This window comes from Rana temporaria, chromosome 7 (genome assembly GCF_905171775.1).
Source record: "Rana temporaria chromosome 7, aRanTem1.1, whole genome shotgun sequence".
Taxonomy (NCBI): domain Eukaryota; kingdom Metazoa; phylum Chordata; class Amphibia; order Anura; family Ranidae; genus Rana; species Rana temporaria.
The window spans coordinates 46444606-46465925 of record NC_053495.1 but is presented as its reverse complement, the minus strand read 5'-3'; the positions used below and the strand labels follow the sequence as shown (position 1 = coordinate 46465925).

The 21320-nt window shown below is 46.3% G+C and overlaps 1 protein-coding gene across 2 annotated transcripts in view; it reads right to left on the bottom strand.

Annotated features, from left to right (window-relative positions):
- LOC120945270 (protein Wnt-7a) overlaps positions 1–21320 on the bottom strand; it is an 88910-nt gene that overhangs the window by 27178 nt on the left and 40412 nt on the right. For both annotated transcript variants that reach the window (XM_040359314.1, XM_040359313.1), the window contains exon 3: positions 1223–1494. In XM_040359314.1, the coding sequence (XP_040215248.1) occupies positions 1223–1494 (272 nt within the window). The remainder of the gene's footprint in view (positions 1–1222; positions 1495–21320) is intronic.

Below are 21320 nucleotides of genomic sequence, written 5' to 3'. Positions count from 1 at the left end.
CAGGGACACCTGAAGTCTGAGGCCTCGTACACACGACCAGTTTCCTCGGCAGAATTCAGCTTCCGACCGAGTTTCTGGCTGAATTCTGCCGAGGAAACTGGTCGTGTGTACACTTTCGGCCGAGGAAGCCGACGAGGAGCTCGGCGAGGAAATAGAGAACATGTTCTCTATTTCCTCGTTGTTCTATGGGAGCTCTCGTCCCGCCGAGCTCCTCGGCGGCTTCAGTGCTGAACTGGCCGAGGAACTCGATGTGTTTGGCACGTCGAGTTCCTCGGCCGTGTGTACGAGGCTTGACAGTTGCTTGCCTATCCAGTGCTGAATCTCAAAGACTGAACCCTCCAAAAGAGATAAAATAGGAGGTGAAGCACTTGACAAACACCTAAACACTATAAGGCCCCTGTAAATATCCTTGAGCTTTTACACTAACCAGATTACTGTGGCTTGTAACAGTGTGTCAGATTTCCAGTTCTTCTAGGGCATCTTTGTTAATCCGGTACATATGACATGAGCCACCATACAGAGCAATGGTCACCTTAACTCTAAAAATGGGGACAATCAATATTCTCCATATCATCTTCTAGACAAATGCATCAAATTTCAAAGGAGCACTGAGACTGGAGAGGCCCAAAAACTGTCCCAGCCCTGCAGAGTAAACCACAACTGATTTAAGGTAAGTAATTACTCTAAAAAAAAATTTGGAGGATGGAGGAGAAGAATCTATCATATATTTAAAGACTGATTAAAAATGCTAAATATATTTAACTTGTACGTATGTAAAAAGCCTTCACCAATTTTTACCTGAGATGTGCGTAATTTGTAACCCTTTGTCTGATATTCCCACGTATGGAGGTCACCACTACACCAGACTAGACAACTTACATACCTTAAGTGCTGAAAGTTTCTTTTGTATAGTAGGAGCTCAGTCTGAGTTCCTGGTTTTGACCTTCTCACTTATGGTTTGTTGAGGAGGGAAAGTGCTTATACACTGGGGCAAAGTACATGTTTCTCTAAATGGGCCCTAGCAATTACAATGGCGAGGACACAGAATGGGTTCAAATTTTATTAGCAACTTTAGGCTCAAGCCATGTGGCTATGTTACATACAGGCAATACTTAGCAAAGTTTTCCTTTATTAGGAAGTCTGACCTCAGTCTTTATAACCATCACATGCCAAATGATGCCAATGTTTGCATGTAATTAAGAGCCTACGGTCAGATTCTTACCTTGCGTCCAGCTTCATTGTTGTGCAGGTTCATGAGTGTCCTTGCATTCTGCTTGATTTCCCTTGAGTCCACAAAGTCCTTGGAAAATACTAATCCATATCTGATATCGGCAGAACAGCCTCCCCATTTCCAGCCTTCTTCCCTGTGAAATTGTCCTTGTTTCTCCTTATCACACCCACAGTCACTCATGTTTCCTTGAGTACAAGCAGACGTAATGGCGTGGGCCACACTAGCCGCAATGATGGCGTAAGTGAATGCAGCTTCCCTGCTGCCTGTAGAAAAAGATAAGAAATGTTACTCAAATTGAACACAACGGGCATTTCAAACATCTATTGCTTAATAATGCTTACATTTAACATATAGCTATATAAAATATAATTAATAATAATAATTTATAAATAAATGGTACAAGCAAACACAGTGCAACCCTTTCTAAAACTGGTCATAATACTGGGTTTAGGTCCAACTTGACCCCATGCTGCCTAGCTTCACTTAAGTAATAAATGGAACCCAAATATTTAACTGGGACTTGGGGCAGTCCTCCAATGGGACCTCTACATCCCCGATATTTTCTGCCTACCAGCCGAGGAGCTGGGGATATTAGAGGCAAAGGCATTAATTGGCTGTTCAAGCAGGGGGCAGTCAACAAGTGCGATTGTCGCACACATTTCTAGTTTTAGAGTTACACAGGAAGTAGCATGGATACAGAATACCTGAAGAAGAAACATGCTGGGTCACAGGTGAATATATTGATGCTATGTTTTTGTGGATGTAACTCAGAACCTGTAGGTAAAAAGTATAACAAAGAGTGCCCCTACCTAGCGTATTTTACATCTACTGAACTTCCTACTGCTGGATCCACTGACAAAAGTCCCTCAGGTATTTGTACTTCTGGGTATAGGGCACTAATGCATGGGCTCACTGGCTTTTAAAATGCAGTGCTTGGTGCATGAAGAGCTAATTGCAAGACTTAGGCACTATTGCATGGAGACCGAGGAATTTGCTTATGTCTGTGCAAGGTTTAACTGTGTAAGTATATATCTGCATGGGAATTTCAGGGGTTCTAGCTGCAAGGAACAGCTTACAGTACCTGATAATCATCAATGCATCCTATATATTTTTGTGATCCCTACAGAGCTACGTAGAATATATATGTGAGGAAAGTCAAATGTATAGCAGGTAAAATATATAGCATATTTTTGTATGTGTTTTTTTTTATACTTAACCAAGTTACTTGCATGAGGTTATTTTTTGTTTGCTTCCAATAACCATTATTTTTTTTGTTTTGTTTTTTACATTTCTCATTACTACAACCATAGTTTGAATAGAACATGGGTCTGATGCTCTGGTAAACCTTAGTAAATCACTCCTTAGACTTTAAAACAATCCAGATTCCTTCTATATTGTAAGGTGTCTAATGGAAATTCCATTCCATTCTATTATCACCAGACATTTTCCAAATATATTAGAATGGATCTTATCTAATTTTCCAAAGCAAGTTCTTTAAGGTTTTCCCCCAAAAAAGTTAACAAAGCATTACTCATTAGGATTTAAGTCCTTAAAACAAAAAAACATAACCTATTTTTTAATGTACTAAATCCCAACTAATGTCTTACCTGCTAAAGTGTAATTATATAAAGCAAGAAAATGTCAAAGTAACTAGGTTTATTAGAAATAAATCCAAACTATAGGAGCACTAAAAACTGCCATATTTATATGCATTTGAAGTTTCCACACTGCCTGTTAACAAAGACCAGTTATGTCCATATCATAAGATAAGGGGCCATTAATCAAGGCTGACATGAAGTTAAAAATATTGCTAATTTGCCCTTTGGAAAAAAACTGCAATGATCATATAAACAAAAAGAAACTTTTTGTGTCATTTAGGAAAAAGGGTTAAAAAAAGAAGTAAAAACTTTCCATAATTCATTTTATAATCTTATCACTGATACATTTTTAATGTATAATTGTAAAAATATTTTAAGCTGTTATTAACTACTGTGAAATAGCTTCTGTATGCAGCTCACACAGGGTTTAAGGTTTATTATGTCTTCATTAGTAATAGTACTGCACTGTAACCTTTATGTTAACATCTCAAGTTTTGATACAGTTACCTAGAACATTTAAAAAGATCTGCTAATTTGTTTCTTTAGGATGAAGGAAAAAAGCTGGGACAGCCGCACTCCAAAAAAACTCCTCCTTTAATTAAAAATCACAAAATACATGCCACAGCAAAAAACAGCACAACAGCTATGAAGAAGCACTAAGGCATAGTGCGAAACGTCAGCTTTTCTTTTGTTGTGCTGTTTTTTGCTGTGGCATGTATTTTGTGATTTTTAATTAAAGGAGGAGTTTTTTTGAAGTGCGGCTGTCCCAGCTTTTTTCCTTCATCCTAACCTGCATTTTGATTGCACTGCCTGCACCCTTGGCTCGGACCACAGGAATCAGATTACCTGGTTCTCTTTGAGCGGTTACCCACTCTCTAATTTGTTTCTTTAGTTTAAGGTTTCTGCAAGTTAGGTCCTTAAAACCTTTACAGGTGACCAAGCTGATCTGCTAATTTCCAAGCCAGAGTTCTCTACTTTGGAAGGGGTTTAAGTCATTTTTCTATACAGGCAAAGAAAACTAAAGTTTGTTGAGTCCAAAAAGAAATATGGTGGAAAGTGACTTTTTGCCAGTTTTAATTGGATTGATAAATATAGACACAAACAAACTTAAACACACATTTTATATACTGTAGTTGTAAAAATTCATAAATGTATGTTTAACCACTTGACCACCGGGCCTATTGTGGCACTTTTCTCCTTCATGTAAAAATCAATTTTTTTTTTGCTAGAAAATTAATCAGAACCCCCAAACATTATATATTTTTTTTAGCAGACACCCTAGGGAATAAAATGGCAGTCATTGCAACTTTTTTTTTTGCACTGTATTTGTGCAATTTTGGGGGGAAAAAACGGTTTCATGAATCAAAAAATAACAAAACAGTAAAGTTAGCCCAATTTTTTTAAATAATGTTAAAGTTAATGTTATGCCGAGTAAATAGATACCTAACATGTCACGCTTTAAAATTGTGCACACTCATGGAATGGCGCCAAACTTTGGTACTTAAAAATCTCCATAGGCGATGCTTTAAAATGTTTTACAGGCTACTATTTTCGAGTTACAGAGGAGGTCTAGTGATAGAATTGTTGCACACGCTCTAACACACGCGATGATACCTCACATGTGGGGTTTGAACGGCGTTTACATATGTGGGCGGGACTTGCATGTGTGTTCACTTCTTCACGCGAGCTACCGAGGACAGGGCGTTTTAAAAAAAAAATAATTAATTTTATTTTACTTCATTTTTTTTACATATTTATTTATTTATTTTATCACTTTTATTCCTATTACAAGGAATGTAAACATCCCTTGTAATAGGAATCAGTGTGACAGGTCCTCTTATGGAGAGATGTGAGGTCAATAAGACCCCACATCTCTCCTCCAGGCTTACAAGCATGAGATTGTGAAAAAAATTCACAGATCTCACCCCTACAGCCGCGATTGCGGCTTTGTTTACTTTTGGGTACTGGGCGTGACGTCATAACGTCGCACCTGGGCCTCCGACGATCATAGAGATGACTGGTGACCATCTGGTCACCAGTCATCTCTATGCTTCCCAGTCAGCGCCGGCCGATTCGCTCTCCGGGCCCCCGATGGCACGGGAGAGCCCGGAGAAGCACCGGATGGTGGCGGGAGGGGGGGACGTCCCCTCCCGCTGCCTATAAGAACGATCAAGCAACGGAACTGCCGCTTTGATCATTCTTATCGTGCAGAGAATCGGCGGCTGAAGACAGTGATATCTGAATGATGCCTGTAGCTGCAGGCATCATTCAGATATCACTGCACAAAGTCGAGGAAGTCATATGACGTCCTTGGTTGTTAAGTGGTTAAATTCCATCGTCTTTGTCCTAGCCTCCTGTAATCCCCTTCATATCATTAGATTGGGAGAGGCAGTAAGCCAATAAAGGTTAGCAGCATTGCACGGTGTTGTGACTACACAGAAAGAAGCTTTTTTTAATTGGAAGAGAGAGCTCAGAGATTACCTTATCAGTGACCTACTGTTCCTTTACTACCTATTCACAAGCTTGGGATAAATTGTATTCCTTTGATTTCAATGAAGAAGAAAACATGGTCAAGATCTTGGAAAGCATCTGGTCTGGATTTTAAAACTAGCTTAAACATTTTTAAAGAATTGCACATCCTGAGAATATTACTTTTAGTGGAACTAGCCGAGTCAGAATCAAATGAAAATACAGTTTGGAGACTGGTTGCCCTCTTTGTCTTGAGTCCACAAATCCCTCTATGGACCTACAGGTGACTAAAGTTTTGCACTGGAAACTTTTTATACTAATCTTGCAAGATTTTTCATTACGTCCTCAAAATCTCTTAATTAGAGGGATGGTACATTTATAAAAATCGTGTTTTAAGCCGCTTGTAAGAGGATCCCATAACTGGCCCTTAACAGTCTCTGGCTGACTTGTCAGATCTATCTGGTAAACAAACTTATTTCAGTACCTATTTCTGAAATAAATATGTAGCACATACGGAGGTGATTCTTGATGAAGCATTGAATAATGAATTAATGGAAAATATGATTGTCCCTAAACCTGAGGAGAGGCACGAATACATTCATGCATAGATGAATGACAATTGTGTGAGATTAGCATTTATGAAGGGGTAATAAATAAAACATACATTTTTCAACATACAGCTCCGGTTTTACATTTCTGACATCCCTTTCTTTTGTGTACGTGACAATAATTTAGAACATATGAAACAAAAGAAATATGAATTGAACATGAGGGTTTTTTCATGAAGTTCACTTGAGCACATCAGCCATTTGGTGTACTTTTTTTTATACTAAATATGTGTAACCTTTTAAAGATCAATTGTTTAATATAATCATTATTTATTTGTGATTCTTCTTATAACACTGCCCCAAACTATAATGCTTAAATACAGAATATGTATTGCTTTACCTATTATAACAATGAATATAAATTATGTATTTTTTTAGATGCCTTTCTTACATAAGGCACTCAAGTGCAAGCTAATTCAAAGCAAGTTGCCACAAACTCTGGCAAATCAAGCTGAGAATATGATGAAACAATTACTGATACCTCGTACACACGGCCGAGGAACTCGTCGGAAAAGACAAATCGTTTTCCTCGACGAGTTCCTTGTTAGGCTTGTCGAGGAACTCGACAAGCTTCCTTTGCGTACACACGGTCAAGACCAAATCTCCTCGTTCTCAAACGCGGTGACGTTCAACAGGTAGGACGGCAGGGGAAGTTCGATTCCACTGGCACAACCCTTGGGGCTGCTTTTGCTAATCTCATGTTACTGCGTGTTAAGTAAAAGTTTGGTAAGAGATGATTTGCACTTTTCAGTCTGTTACAGCGTGACGAATGTGCTATCTCCATTACAAACGCTACTTTTACCGAAGGTGCGCTCCCGTCTCATACTTTATTCTGAGCATGCGCGGGTTTCTTAGCATATACACGATTGTGTTTCTCGTCGAAAACCAGCCCGACGAGGAACACGATGAGGAAATTGCGACTCTCGTCGAGGAAAAAGAGAACTTGTTCTCTTTTTTCCTCGTTGAGTTCCTCGACAGTTTTCTCGATGAAAAGCATACACACGGCCGTTTTCCTCTGCAAAAAAGCTCTGCCACCAAGTTTCTTGATGGATTCTATCGAGGAAAACGGTCGTGTGTACTAGGCCAGACTATGAACGGGGAAAATTGCACAATAAAGTGATCAGTTGACCTAAAGATAAAGGCATTAAAATTTAAATCAAAATCTCACATTTTGCTGTAAAGTTGAGTTGGCTCCAACCCCACTGTCTTTCTAAGCAATCCGAGTGGTTAATGAGGATACCCATTACATTAAAGGGGTTGTAAATGTAAAAAAAAAAATTCCCTAAATTGCCTCCTTTACCTTAGCGCAGTCCTCTTGAGGCACTATTCCTCCTGTTAATATGAGGTAATATACCTCCCAATGATGAGGAACGTTGTTTCTCCCACTGAAAAACAATGAGGTACCATTCTTTCCACTGACACAAACAATGGGCAGTAGTCCTTCCACTGATACCAATGACTACAGGCGCTATTTAATTTTTATACCCCCACTGACTACCAAGTCTGAGGCATTACTTAGCCCCACTAATGGTGGGGTATTTTTCTACTCCCTTGGGTCAGTCTGGTTCACCTAATGTTATAGGGTCACTAAACTTGGTTCTTTTGTTTAGAAAATTTGCAGACCACTACATTACAATATCAAAAAGGTAGATTTTGGGAGGTGACAGAGAGTTGGGTTAACCAAGACTTATAGAAAGCAGAGATTGGCTTATAACTTCAGCTGTCTGTATTACTAAATATACTGATTGTTTTAATATGTACTTTTTCATTCACTATAGCAAACCTTTTCTTATGCATTTTTTCTTCATATAGTCAGTTTAAATAGCTGAAGCTTGTTACAAATTTATTTTAATGGTAGAACAGCATATTTAGCTTTATGAAAAATGTAATCTGCACCTATTGAAACTGTTATAAAAGTATATTCTACACTGCTGGCCATGTCACCAGAACCCTAGGCATTTGTTCACGTGACCTCTACTAAAGGGTAGCGAATCTTAAATATGATCCTTTAACAGAGATAACGGGCCAAATTCTCAAAACCATGTGTAAATTTAGGATTATCTAACTTATGTCATTTAAGTTAGGGCGCCCTAAGTTGGTGTCGTAACTACCGTATTCTCAGTGCATTTGCGCTCAAAACTGCGCCATCCTTAACTTAAGTTTCAATGCCTAAGGCGTGGTTATGGCAAGTGGGATTGAAGTGGGCGTGCTTCATTGTAATGAGCCGTGACCCCATGCAAATGAAGTGCCGGCCGTACTGCGCATGCGCGCACGAATCTGGACCTCAATGCGCATGTGCAGAACTTTGGTCAGCGCAATCAGTGAGATAGGTAAAAGGCCAAGCGTACTTAGTTTGAAGATCGCCCTGTGGCTAAATAGCCCCAGTCAAACACACTTCAATTGCAAAAGTATTTCCCTGTGTTCCCTTCCTAAAGCAAGTTGCTTCTGCTTTGAACGTTTGTCAGTGTTTGTTGGTAAGATTGTTTTGTGAGAAAAGTGGGCCAAATTCTCAAAACCATGTGTAAATTTAGGATTATCTAACTTATGTCATTTAAGTTAGGGCGCCCTAAGTTGGTGTCGTAACTACCGTATTCTCAGTGCATTTGCGCTCAAAACTGCGCCATCCTTAACTTAAGTTTCAATGCCTAAGGCGTGGTTATGGCAAGTGGGATTGAAGTGGGCGTGCTTCATTGTAATGAGCCGTGACCCCATGCAAATGAAGTGCCGGCCGTACTGCGCATGCGCGCACGAATCTGGACCTCAATGCGCATGTGCAGAACTTTGGTCAGCGCAATCAGTGAGATAGGTAAAAGGCCAAGCGTACTTAGTTTGAAGATCGCCCTGTGGCTAAATAGCCCCAGTCAAACACACTTCAATTGCAAAAGTATTTCCCTGTGTTCCCTTCCTAAAGCAAGTTGCTTCTGCTTTGAACGTTTGTCAGTGTTTGTTGGTAAGATTGTTTTGTGAGAAAAGTGTTTGTGGAGTTGGAGGGTATAGTTGGTGTTTGTTTTTGCTAATTTGTTTTTTGTTTTGATTGTTTGCCTGTTTGTTTTTACTAATAGTTTTTTTTGGGTTTTGTTTATATTTTTTGATTTTCTTTTTTGCCTGTTTGTTTTTGAATTAATAGTAGCTGTCTGTCTATTTTTTATTTTGGCTTGTTTGTATTTTCTTTGTTGTGTGTGTGTATTGTTGTTTGTTTGTTGGCTGAGTTCCCTGTTGCTGGGTGTTGTCTGTCATGGCTCCCAAGCGCAGGAAGCTAAATTTTTCACCGGCAGAGAAGCATATACTTGCTCAGGGCGTCCTTAAATTTGGGCGATTTCTCCATGGCCCTGAGAGCCACACCACCACCCCGGCCAGGAGGAAGGAGATCCTTCAAAAGATCACCGATCGGATCAATGCGGCGGGGGGGGGGGGAGACCAGGACCATCGCTGGAGTTCAAAAAAAAATAAATGACTTGAGGAGCGTGTCCCGGAACAAGCTGGCAACGCTGCATGCCCATACCAGGGGCACTGGAGGAGGGGGACCCTGCCCAGTCAGGATGAGTGAGGAGGAATGGGCAGTGGCCCAGTGTTTCCACCCACAGCAGGTGGTGGGCCTGCCTGGCTTTGACAATGATCCTCTTATGAGGACAGGTAATTTTTTGGAATTTCTATCTGGTGATTAGCATGTGTGGGTGGGGGAAGGGAAGATGTGTCAAGTTTGTGGATACAACAACCTGTGATTGTTTTGTGTCCTCCCCAGATGGCCAGGAGGTGGCAGCCCCATCAGCCCAGGAGGTGGCAGCCCCATCAGCCCAGGAGGTGGCAGCCCCATCAGCCCAGGAGGTGGCAGCCCCATCAGCCCAGGAGGTGGCAGCCCCATCAGCCCAGGAGGTGGCAGCCCCATCAGGTCAGGAGGTTGCTGGCCCATCAGGTCAGGAGGTTGCTGGCCCATCAGGTCAGGAGGTTGCTGGCCCATCAGGGCAGGCTGCTGCACCACCCCCAAGACAGGCTCATGCAGAGTCACAAGAAGGGCAGGATTCGCCATGGGAGGGGAGTGCCCACAACTCCCCTAATTTGGATGTTGAGTGGGAGGAGGATGAGGGGGAGGAAGATGACAATATTCTGATTGGGCAGGAAATAATGATGGGCCAAGATATGACCTTTGAATCATCCCCTGAGGGAACCCCACAGGCGCCCAGAAGTCAGGCCACCATCATGGGTCGCCCCTTCCAACCCTCCTCCAACATGCAGCAGCACCCATGGCTCACTCCAACTCCTCCTCCAAGGCCACAAGCCTCAGGGGCAAGTAGGATGCCGACCCCTGAAAACAGGGGGGGGTTGGTGCGTCTGCCGGTCAGTCTGTTGAGGGACAATGTCCGGCAGACCCGCAGTCTGTCTGCGATCCAAAAAACAATGACCAAGGTGGAGCGCAGCCTGGGTGCAATGAGGGAGTCACTGGGTGACGTGGCCACCAACTCCGTGGGGGTCATCACCTGTTTGTGGGACATGAGGAACGCCACAACAGGTGTGGCCCAGGAGGTGACTGCCCTCACCCAGGCTGTGCAGGCCAATACCCGGGCTGTGCAGGCCAATACGGCTGCCATAACTTCATGTCTGACAAGGATAGCCGTTGCCTTGGAGGGAAGGCCAGCAGGAGGACAGACACCAGGGGAGGCTGCTTCCTCCCCTGTACAGTCCCCCCGCCCTCAAAATACTCCCTCCCCTGCACAGTCCCCCCCCCCTGAGAATACTCCCTCCCCTGCACATTCCCCCCCCCCTGAAAATACTCCCTCCCCTGCACAGACCCCCCCCCGTGAAGATCCCCCAGTTGGCCGTGGCCGTCCCCGTGGCCGTCCCCGTGCCCGTCCCCGTGACCGTGCCCGTGCCCGTGGGCAGCCCAGAAGGAGCACTCGGCAACATCCCTAATTTGCAGGGGTACTTTTTTTTTTTTTTTTTTACACTGTACTTATGATTTGGTCTATGTGTGTGAATGATGTGTGAATGTGGGGGGATGGCATTCCTGAAAACATAAGGGTGTCACCCTCAGTTTTGGTGGAGTAGGGATCCCCAGGACCAGGGAGAAGTCATCCTAGGTTCCTGAATGGTGTATGAATGCACAGTGACATAATTGGAGCCGGGGCGGGGCGTTACTGCTCCCAAGTACCAAGGGGGGGGGGGGGGTACTTGGATCTAATCCAATTCTATGTGCATGTGATGTGTCTGTGCTAGGGACCACAGTGACGTGCATTCATGCATTCTCATTGTGACATAATTAATGTGCGTTTTGTAAATCAAAATAAACATTCTGTTTGGCATATAAGTAATGTGCATTTATTTAACAAAATAAAGATTTAAAGCTCACATAATCTCTGTGATTTGGTCTTGGCAAATCAAAAACAAAAATTGTATTAGGATGCATTTACTGGGCAAAGATGCCTTCAGACAGTTGTCTCCTGATTGCCTGGCCCTCAGCAGACCGGGTAGAGGGGTTTGGGGGGGGGGGTTGCCTGGGTGGGGGGTCAGGTCAGGAGATATGTCCACATGCATGCCCTTTCTTAATGCAAAATTGTGCAGTATGCAACATGCACCAATAATTTTGCACACAAAGTCTGGGGAATATAATAGTGTACCCCCAGTCTTGTCCAGGCATCGGAATCGTGACTTTAGCATGCCAAAAGTCCGCTCAACTATAGCCCGGGTCTGGACGTGCACCTCATTGTATTTTCTTTGTCCGGGTGTTTGGGGGTTTCTAAAGGGGGTCATCAGGTGGGGTCCCAATGCATATCCTGAGTCACCTGTAAGGGAAAAGACAGGAGGATATTAGTCATGCATGTGCCCCTTGTGATGTCTCCATCATGGGGGGGGCATACCTGACACCAATGTCACTCACCAATCAGCCAGCTGTCTCCATAAACGTTCATCTCCAAGTCTTGGTAGATCTTGGTCTGCCGTAGAATAAAACTGTCGTGGCACGACCCTGGAAACTTGGCACAAACGTGCCAGATGAGGCCATGGGCATCTACAATCATCTGGACGTTGATGGAATGCCACCCTTTTCTGTTTCTGAACAGGTGTTCAGTTTCATGGGGGGGCTGGAGTGCCACATGGGTGCAGTCAATCGCACCAATGATCTTAGGAAAGCCAGCAATATTGTAGAAGTCTGTCATGGCTTGCACACGCTGGTCCTCCTGGGTGGGCATGACAAACTGATGGCTCATGCGCCGCAGTATGGCAGGGACCACCTGATGTAGGCATTTACTCATGGTGGACTGCACCATCCCAGCCACACCTCCAGATGCTCGCTGGAAGGAGCCACTCGCTAGAAAATGCAGTGTTGCCATAACTTTTTCCAGAGGTGTCAGGGCATGGGAACGTAGGGTTGGGGCGATTAGATCCTCATGAAGGAGTTGGGTAATCTCCAGGATGGCCTCCCTATCAAATCGGTAGTTGCCAATGACCTCATAAACTGGCATTTGCCAAATATCACGACGTGGCCGATAAACACGCGCCTGTGCCCTCATCCTCCTCCTCTGTGCCCTCCTCCTCCTTTGTGCCTGTAAGGCAGCAAGTGCCGTCAAAATCATTGCTGGTCCTGGCATTTTTCAGCAACAAACTTCACAACTAGAGCTGTAACTCCCTTCTGCAAACCCTTCCACAGCATGTGTAAAATTAGGGCTGGTTTTATAATGTGGAAATTTAGTCAGAAAAACTAACAGGTGCGCACAGGGCGGAAAATACGGCACACACACTTAATTCTGAGAATCGCCCTAACTCCCTCATTTGCATCTTTGCCTATCAAAAACAGCGGCGAGCCTAGCGTAATTTGCGCCCGGGAATGCGCAGGCGTAACTAATTTAAGTACGGCTGAAAATACGGAAATCTTTGCTTAAGTCGTTTTGACGATCGCGCGCAAATATACGCGCCGTGTAAAATTAGAAAAATGGAGTTAAGTCTGCGTATCTCTTTTGAGAATTTGGCCCCGTGTTTGTGGAGTTGGAGGGTATAGTTGGTGTTTGTTTTTGCTAATTTGTTTTTTGTTTTGATTGTTTGCCTGTTTGTTTTTACTAATAGTTTTTTTTGGGTTTTGTTTATATTTTTTGATTTTCTTTTTTGCCTGTTTGTTTTTGAATTAATAGTAGCTGTCTGTCTATTTTTTATTTTGGCTTGTTTGTATTTTCTTTGTTGTGTGTGTGTATTGTTGTTTGTTTGTTGGCTGAGTTCCCTGTTGCTGGGTGTTGTCTGTCATGGCTCCCAAGCGCAGGAAGCTAAATTTTTCACCGGCAGAGAAGCATATACTTGCTCAGGGCGTCCTTAAATTTGGGCGATTTCTCCATGGCCCTGAGAGCCACACCACCACCCCGGCCAGGAGGAAGGAGATCCTTCAAAAGATCACCGATCGGATCAATGCGGCGGGGGGGGGGGAGACCAGGACCATCGCTGGAGTTCAAAAAAAAATAAATGACTTGAGGAGCGTGTCCCGGAACAAGCTGGCAACGCTGCATGCCCATACCAGGGGCACTGGAGGAGGGGGACCCTGCCCAGTCAGGATGAGTGAGGAGGAATGGGCAGTGGCCCAGTGTTTCCACCCACAGCAGGTGGTGGGCCTGCCTGGCTTTGACAATGATCCTCTTATGAGGACAGGTAATTTTTTGGAATTTCTATCTGGTGATTAGCATGTGTGGGTGGGGGAAGGGAAGATGTGTCAAGTTTGTGGATACAACAACCTGTGATTGTTTTGTGTCCTCCCCAGATGGCCAGGAGGTGGCAGCCCCATCAGCCCAGGAGGTGGCAGCCCCATCAGCCCAGGAGGTGGCAGCCCCATCAGCCCAGGAGGTGGCAGCCCCATCAGCCCAGGAGGTGGCAGCCCCATCAGCCCAGGAGGTGGCAGCCCCATCAGGTCAGGAGGTTGCTGGCCCATCAGGTCAGGAGGTTGCTGGCCCATCAGGTCAGGAGGTTGCTGGCCCATCAGGGCAGGCTGCTGCACCACCCCCAAGACAGGCTCATGCAGAGTCACAAGAAGGGCAGGATTCGCCATGGGAGGGGAGTGCCCACAACTCCCCTAATTTGGATGTTGAGTGGGAGGAGGATGAGGGGGAGGAAGATGACAATATTCTGATTGGGCAGGAAATAATGATGGGCCAAGATATGACCTTTGAATCATCCCCTGAGGGAACCCCACAGGCGCCCAGAAGTCAGGCCACCATCATGGGTCGCCCCTTCCAACCCTCCTCCAACATGCAGCAGCACCCATGGCTCACTCCAACTCCTCCTCCAAGGCCACAAGCCTCAGGGGCAAGTAGGATGCCGACCCCTGAAAACAGGGGGGGGTTGGTGCGTCTGCCGGTCAGTCTGTTGAGGGACAATGTCCGGCAGACCCGCAGTCTGTCTGCGATCCAAAAAACAATGACCAAGGTGGAGCGCAGCCTGGGTGCAATGAGGGAGTCACTGGGTGACGTGGCCACCAACTCCGTGGGGGTCATCACCTGTTTGTGGGACATGAGGAACGCCACAACAGGTGTGGCCCAGGAGGTGACTGCCCTCACCCAGGCTGTGCAGGCCAATACCCGGGCTGTGCAGGCCAATACGGCTGCCATAACTTCATGTCTGACAAGGATAGCCGTTGCCTTGGAGGGAAGGCCAGCAGGAGGACAGACACCAGGGGAGGCTGCTTCCTCCCCTGTACAGTCCCCCCGCCCTCAAAATACTCCCTCCCCTGCACAGTCCCCCCCCCCTGAGAATACTCCCTCCCCTGCACATTCCCCCCCCCCCTGAAAATACTCCCTCCCCTGCACAGACCCCCCCCCGTGAAGATCCCCCAGTTGGCCGTGGCCGTCCCCGTGGCCGTCCCCGTGCCCGTCCCCGTGACCGTGCCCGTGCCCGTGGGCAGCCCAGAAGGAGCACTCGGCAACATCCCTAATTTGCAGGGGTACTTTTTTTTTTTTTTTTTACACTGTACTTATGATTTGGTCTATGTGTGTGAATGATGTGTGAATGTGGGGGGATGGCATTCCTGAAAACATAAGGGTGTCACCCTCAGTTTTGGTGGAGTAGGGATCCCCAGGACCAGGGAGAAGTCATCCTAGGTTCCTGAATGGTGTATGAATGCACAGTGACATAATTGGAGCCGTGGCGGGGCGTTACTGCTCCCAAGTACCAAAGGGGGGGGGGGGGGTACTTGGATCTAATCCAATTCTATGTGCATGTGATGTGTCTGTGCTAGGGACCACAGTGACGTGCATTCATGCATTCTCATTGTGACATAATTAATGTGCGTTTTGTAAATCAAAATAAACATTCTGTTTGGCATATAAGTAATGTGCATTTATTTAACAAAATAAAGATTTAAAGCTCACATAATCTCTGTGATTTGGTCTTGGCAAATCAAAAACAAAAATTGTATTAGGATGCATTTACTGGGCAAAGATGCCTTCAGACAGTTGTCTCCTGATTGCCTGGCCCTCAGCAGACCGGGTAGAGGGGTTTGGGGGGGGGGGTTGCCTGGGTGGGGGGTCAGGTCAGGAGATATGTCCACATGCATGCCCTTTCTTAATGCAAAATTGTGCAGTATGCAACATGCACCAATAATTTTGCACACAAAGTCTGGGGAATATAATAGTGTACCCCCAGTCTTGTCCAGGCATCGGAATCGTGACTTTAGCATGCCAAAAGTCCGCTCAACTATAGCCCGGGTCTGGACGTGCACCTCATTGTATTTTCTTTGTCCGGGTGTTTGGGGGTTTCTAAAGGGGGTCATCAGGTGGGGTCCCAATGCATATCCTGAGTCACCTGTAAGGGAAAAGACAGGAGGATATTAGTCATGCATGTGCCCCTTGTGATGTCTCCATCATGGGGGGGGCATACCTGACACCAATGTCACTCACCAATCAGCCAGCTGTCTCCATAAACGTTCATCTCCAAGTCTTGGTAGATCTTGGTCTGCCGTAGAATAAAACTGTCGTGGCACGACCCTGGAAACTTGGCACAAACGTGCCAGATGAGGCCATGGGCATCTACAATCATCTGGACGTTGATGGAATGCCACCCTTTTCTGTTTCTGAACAGGTGTTCAGTTTCATGGGGGGGCTGGAGTGCCACATGGGTGCAGTCAATCGCACCAATGATCTTAGGAAAGCCAGCAATATTGTAGAAGTCTGTCATGGCTTGCACACGCTGGTCCTCCTGGGTGGGCATGACAAACTGATGGCTCATGCGCCGCAGTATGGCAGGGACCACCTGATGTAGGCATTTACTCATGGTGGACTGCACCATCCCAGCCACACCTCCAGATGCTCGCTGGAAGGAGCCACTCGCTAGAAAATGCAGTGTTGCCATAACTTTTTCCAGAGGTGTCAGGGCATGGGAACGTAGGGTTGGGGCGATTAGATCCTCATGAAGGAGTTGGGTAATCTCCAGGATGGCCTCCCTATCAAATCGGTAGTTGCCAATGACCTCATAAACTGGCATTTGCCAAATATCACGACGTGGCCGATAAACACGCGCCTGTGCCCTCATCCTCCTCCTCTGTGCCCTCCTCCTCCTTTGTGCCTGTAAGGCAGCAAGTGCCGTCAAAATCATTGCTGGTCCTGGCATTTTTCAGCAACAAACTTCACAACTAGAGCTGTAACTCCCTTCTGCAAACCCTTCCACAGCATGTGTAAAATTAGGGCTGGTTTTATAATGTGGAAATTTAGTCAGAAAAACTAACAGGTGCGCACAGGGCGGAAAATACGGCACACACACTTAATTCTGAGAATCGCCCTAACTCCCTCATTTGCATCTTTGCCTATCAAAAACAGCGGCGAGCCTAGCGTAATTTGCGCCCGGGAATGCGCAGGCGTAACTAATTTAAGTACGGCTGAAAATACGGAAATCTTTGCTTAAGTCGTTTTGACGATCGCGCGCAAATATACGCGCCGTGTAAAATTAGAAAAATGGAGTTAAGTCTGCGTATCTCTTTTGAGAATTTGGCCCCGTGTTTGTGGAGTTGGAGGGTATAGTTGGTGTTTGTTTTTGCTAATTTGTTTTTTGTTTTGATTGTTTGCCTGTTTGTTTTTACTAATAGTTTTTTTTGGGTTTTGTTTATATTTTTTGATTTTCTTTTTTGCCTGTTTGTTTTTGAATTAATAGTAGCTGTCTGTCTATTTTTTATTTTGGCTTGTTTGTATTTTCTTTGTTGTGTGTGTGTATTGTTGTTTGTTTGTTGGCTGAGTTCCCTGTTGCTGGGTGTTGTCTGTCATGGCTCCCAAGCGCAGGAAGCTAAATTTTTCACCGGCAGAGAAGCATATACTTGCTCAGGGCGTCCTTAAATTTGGGCGATTTCTCCATGGCCCTGAGAGCCACACCACCACCCCGGCCAGGAGGAAGGAGATCCTTCAAAAGATCACCGATCGGATCAATGCGGCGGGGGGGGGGGGAGACCAGGACCATCGCTGGAGTTCAAAAAAAAATAAATGACTTGAGGAGCGTGTCCCGGAACAAGCTGGCAACGCTGCATGCCCATACCAGGGGCACTGGAGGAGGGGGACCCTGCCCAGTCAGGATGAGTGAGGAGGAATGGGCAGTGGCCCAGTGTTTCCACCCACAGCAGGTGGTGGGCCTGCCTGGCTTTGACAATGATCCTCTTATGAGGACAGGTAATTTTTTGGAATTTCTATCTGGTGATTAGCATGTGTGGGTGGGGGAAGGGAAGATGTGTCAAGTTTGTGGATACAACAACCTGTGATTGTTTTGTGTCCTCCCCAGATGGCCAGGAGGTGGCAGCCCCATCAGCCCAGGAGGTGGCAGCCCCATCAGCCCAGGAGGTGGCAGCCCCATCAGCCCAGGAGGTGGCAGCCCCATCAGCCCAGGAGGTGGCAGCCCCATCAGCCCAGGAGGTGGCAGCCCCATCAGGTCAGGAGGTTGCTGGCCCATCAGGTCAGGAGGTTGCTGGCCCATCAGGTCAGGAGGTTGCTGGCCCATCAGGGCAGGCTGCTGCACCACCCCCAAGACAGGCTCATGCAGAGTCACAAGAAGGGCAGGATTCGCCATGGGAGGGGAGTGCCCACAACTCCCCTAATTTGGATGTTGAGTGGGAGGAGGATGAGGGGGAGGAAGATGACAATATTCTGATTGGGCAGGAAATAATGATGGGCCAAGATATGACCTTTGAATCATCCCCTGAGGGAACCCCACAGGCGCCCAGAAGTCAGGCCACCATCATGGGTCGCCCCTTCCAACCCTCCTCCAACATGCAGCAGCACCCATGGCTCACTCCAACTCCTCCTCCAAGGCCACAAGCCTCAGGGGCAAGTAGGATGCCGACCCCTGAAAACAGGGGGGGGTTGGTGCGTCTGCCGGTCAGTCTGTTGAGGGACAATGTCCGGCAGACCCGCAGTCTGTCTGCGATCCAAAAAACAATGACCAAGGTGGAGCGCAGCCTGGGTGCAATGAGGGAGTCACTGGGTGACGTGGCCACCAACTCCGTGGGGGTCATCACCTGTTTGTGGGACATGAGGAACGCCACAACAGGTGTGGCCCAGGAGGTGACTGCCCTCACCCAGGCTGTGCAGGCCAATACCCGGGCTGTGCAGGCCAATACGGCTGCCATAACTTCCTGTCTGACAAGGATAGCCGTTGCCTTGGAGGGAAGGCCAGCAGGAGGACAGACACCAGGGGAGGCTGCTTCCTCCCCTGTACAGTCCCCCCGCCCTCAAAATACTCCCTCCCCTGCACAGTCCCCCCCCCCCTGAGAATACTCCCTCCCCTGCACATTCCCCCCCCCCCTGAAAATACTCCCTCCCCTGCACAGACCCCCCCCCGTGAAGATCCCCCAGTTGGCCGTGGCCGTCCCCGTGGCCGTCCCCGTGCCCGTCCCCGTGACCGTGCCCGTGCCCGTGGGCAGCCCAGAAGGAGCACTCGGCAACATCCCTAATTTGCAGGGGTACTTTTTTTTTTTTTTTTTACACTGTACTTATGATTGGGTCTATGTGTGTGAATGATGTGTGAATGTGGGGGGATGGCATTCCTGAAAACATAAGGGTGTCACCCTCAGTTTTGGTGGAGTAGGGATCCCCAGGACCAGGGAGAAGTCATCCTAGGTTCCTGAATGGTGTATGAATGCACAGTGACATAATTGGAGCCGTGGCGGGGCGTTACTGCTCCCAAGTACCAAAGGGGGGGGGGGGGTACTTGGATCTAATCCAATTCTATGTGCATGTGATGTGTCTGTGCTAGGGACCACAGTGACGTGCATTCATGCATTCTCATTGTGACATAATTAATGTGCGTTTTGTAAATCAAAATAAACATTCTGTTTGGCATATAAGTAATGTGCATTTATTTAACAAAATAAAGATTTAAAGCTCACATAATCTCTGTGATTTGGTCTTGGCAAATCAAAAACAAAAATTGTATTAGGATGCATTTACTGGGCAAAGATGCCTTCAGACAGTTGTCTCCTGATTGCCTGGCCCTCAGCAGACCGGGTAGAGGGGTTTGGGGGGGGGGGTTGCCTGGGTGGGGGGTCAGGTCAGGAGATATGTCCACATGCATGCCCTTTCTTAATGCAAAATTGTGCAGTATGCAACATGCACCAATAATTTTGCACACAAAGTCTGGGGAATATAATAGTGTACCCCCAGTCTTGTCCAGGCATCGGAATCGTGACTTTAGCATGCCAAAAGTCCGCTCAACTATAGCCCGGGTCTGGACGTGCACCTCATTGTATTTTCTTTGTCCGGGTGTTTGGGGGTTTCTAAAGGGGGTCATCAGGTGGGGTCCCAATGCATATCCTGAGTCACCTGTAAGGGAAAAGACAGGAGGATATTAGTCATGCATGTGCCCCTTGTGATGTCTCCATCATGGGGGGGGCATACCTGACACCAATGTCACTCACCAATCAGCCAGCTGTCTCCATAAACGTTCATCTCCAAGTCTTGGTAGATCTTGGTCTGCCGTAGAATAAAACTGTCGTGGCACGACCCTGGAAACTTGGCACAAACGTGCCAGATGAGGCCATGGGCATCTACAATCATCTGGACGTTGATGGAATGCCACCCTTTTCTGTTTCTGAACAGGTGTTCAGTTTCATGGGGGGGCTGGAGTGCCACATGGGTGCAGTCAATCGCACCAATGATCTTAGGAAAGCCAGCAATATTGTAGAAGTCTGTCATGGCTTGCACACGCTGGTCCTCCTGGGTGGGCATGACAAACTGATGGCTCATGCGCCGCAGTATGGCAGGGACCACCTGATGTAGGCATTTACTCATGGTGGACTGCACCATCCCAGCCACACCTCCAGATGCTCGCTGGAAGGAGCCACTCGCTAGAAAATGCAGTGTTGCCATAACTTTTTCCAGAGGTGTCAGGGCATGGGAACGTAGGGTTGGGGCGATTAGATCCTCATGAAGGAGTTGGGTAATCTCCAGGATGGCCTCCCTATCAAATCGGTAGTTGCCAATGACCTCATAAACTGGCATTTGCCAAATATCACGACGTGGCCGATAAACACGCGCCTGTGCCCTCATCCTCCTCCTCTGTGCCCTCCTCCTCCTTTGTGCCTGTAAGGCAGCAAGTGCCGTCAAAATCATTGCTGGTCCTGGCATTTTTCAGCAACAAACTTCACAACTAGAGCTGTAACTCCCTTCTGCAAACCCTTCCACAGCATGTGTAAAATTAGGGCTGGTTTTATAATGTGGAAATTTAGTCAGAAAAACTAACAGGTGCGCACAGGGCGGAAAATACGGCACACACACTTAATTCTGAGAATCGCCCTAACTCCCTCATTTGCATCTTTGCCTATCAAAAACAGCGGCGAGCCTAGCGTAATTTGCGCCCGGGAATGCGCAGGCGTAACTAATTTAAGTACGGCTGAAAATACGGAAATCTTTGCTTAAGTCGTTTTGACGATCGCGCGCAAATATACGCGCCGTGTAAAATTAGAAAAATGGAGTTAAGTCTGCGTATCTCTTTTGAGAATTTGGCCCAACATTCCTAAAGTTTTAGCCACGTGACCATAACTAAAGGGAGCATGGAAGAACATTTACTCCAGGTAAGTATTCCAGTCCTTCTAATCTTCGCTGAAGACTGTAAACATAACATAGCAAACATCCGAGCTGAGGTTGGCACTAGGCCTCAGTGTTGAGAATGTCTTTAGGACAGAGGTCGGAAATCATGGGAATCTAAAGTAATATATCAATGAAGACCTGCAATTATATATTATTGTCCCTGCAGCCTTTTCAGCAGTGACTTAATAGTAAATAATTGTTAACTACTATAATAACAGCAGCCTTTCTTTCCCCAAATCTTGAGTTTGCTATATTGAATTTCCAGCACCCAAAACAACTATGTCTCCAGAGAAAAATAAATACAATTCAAATAAATCCTAGCAAGTCCGGTACTTACAACATAAGTCCCTTTATGCCAGAAAGTTTAACCCTGTTAACCTTTCACTTA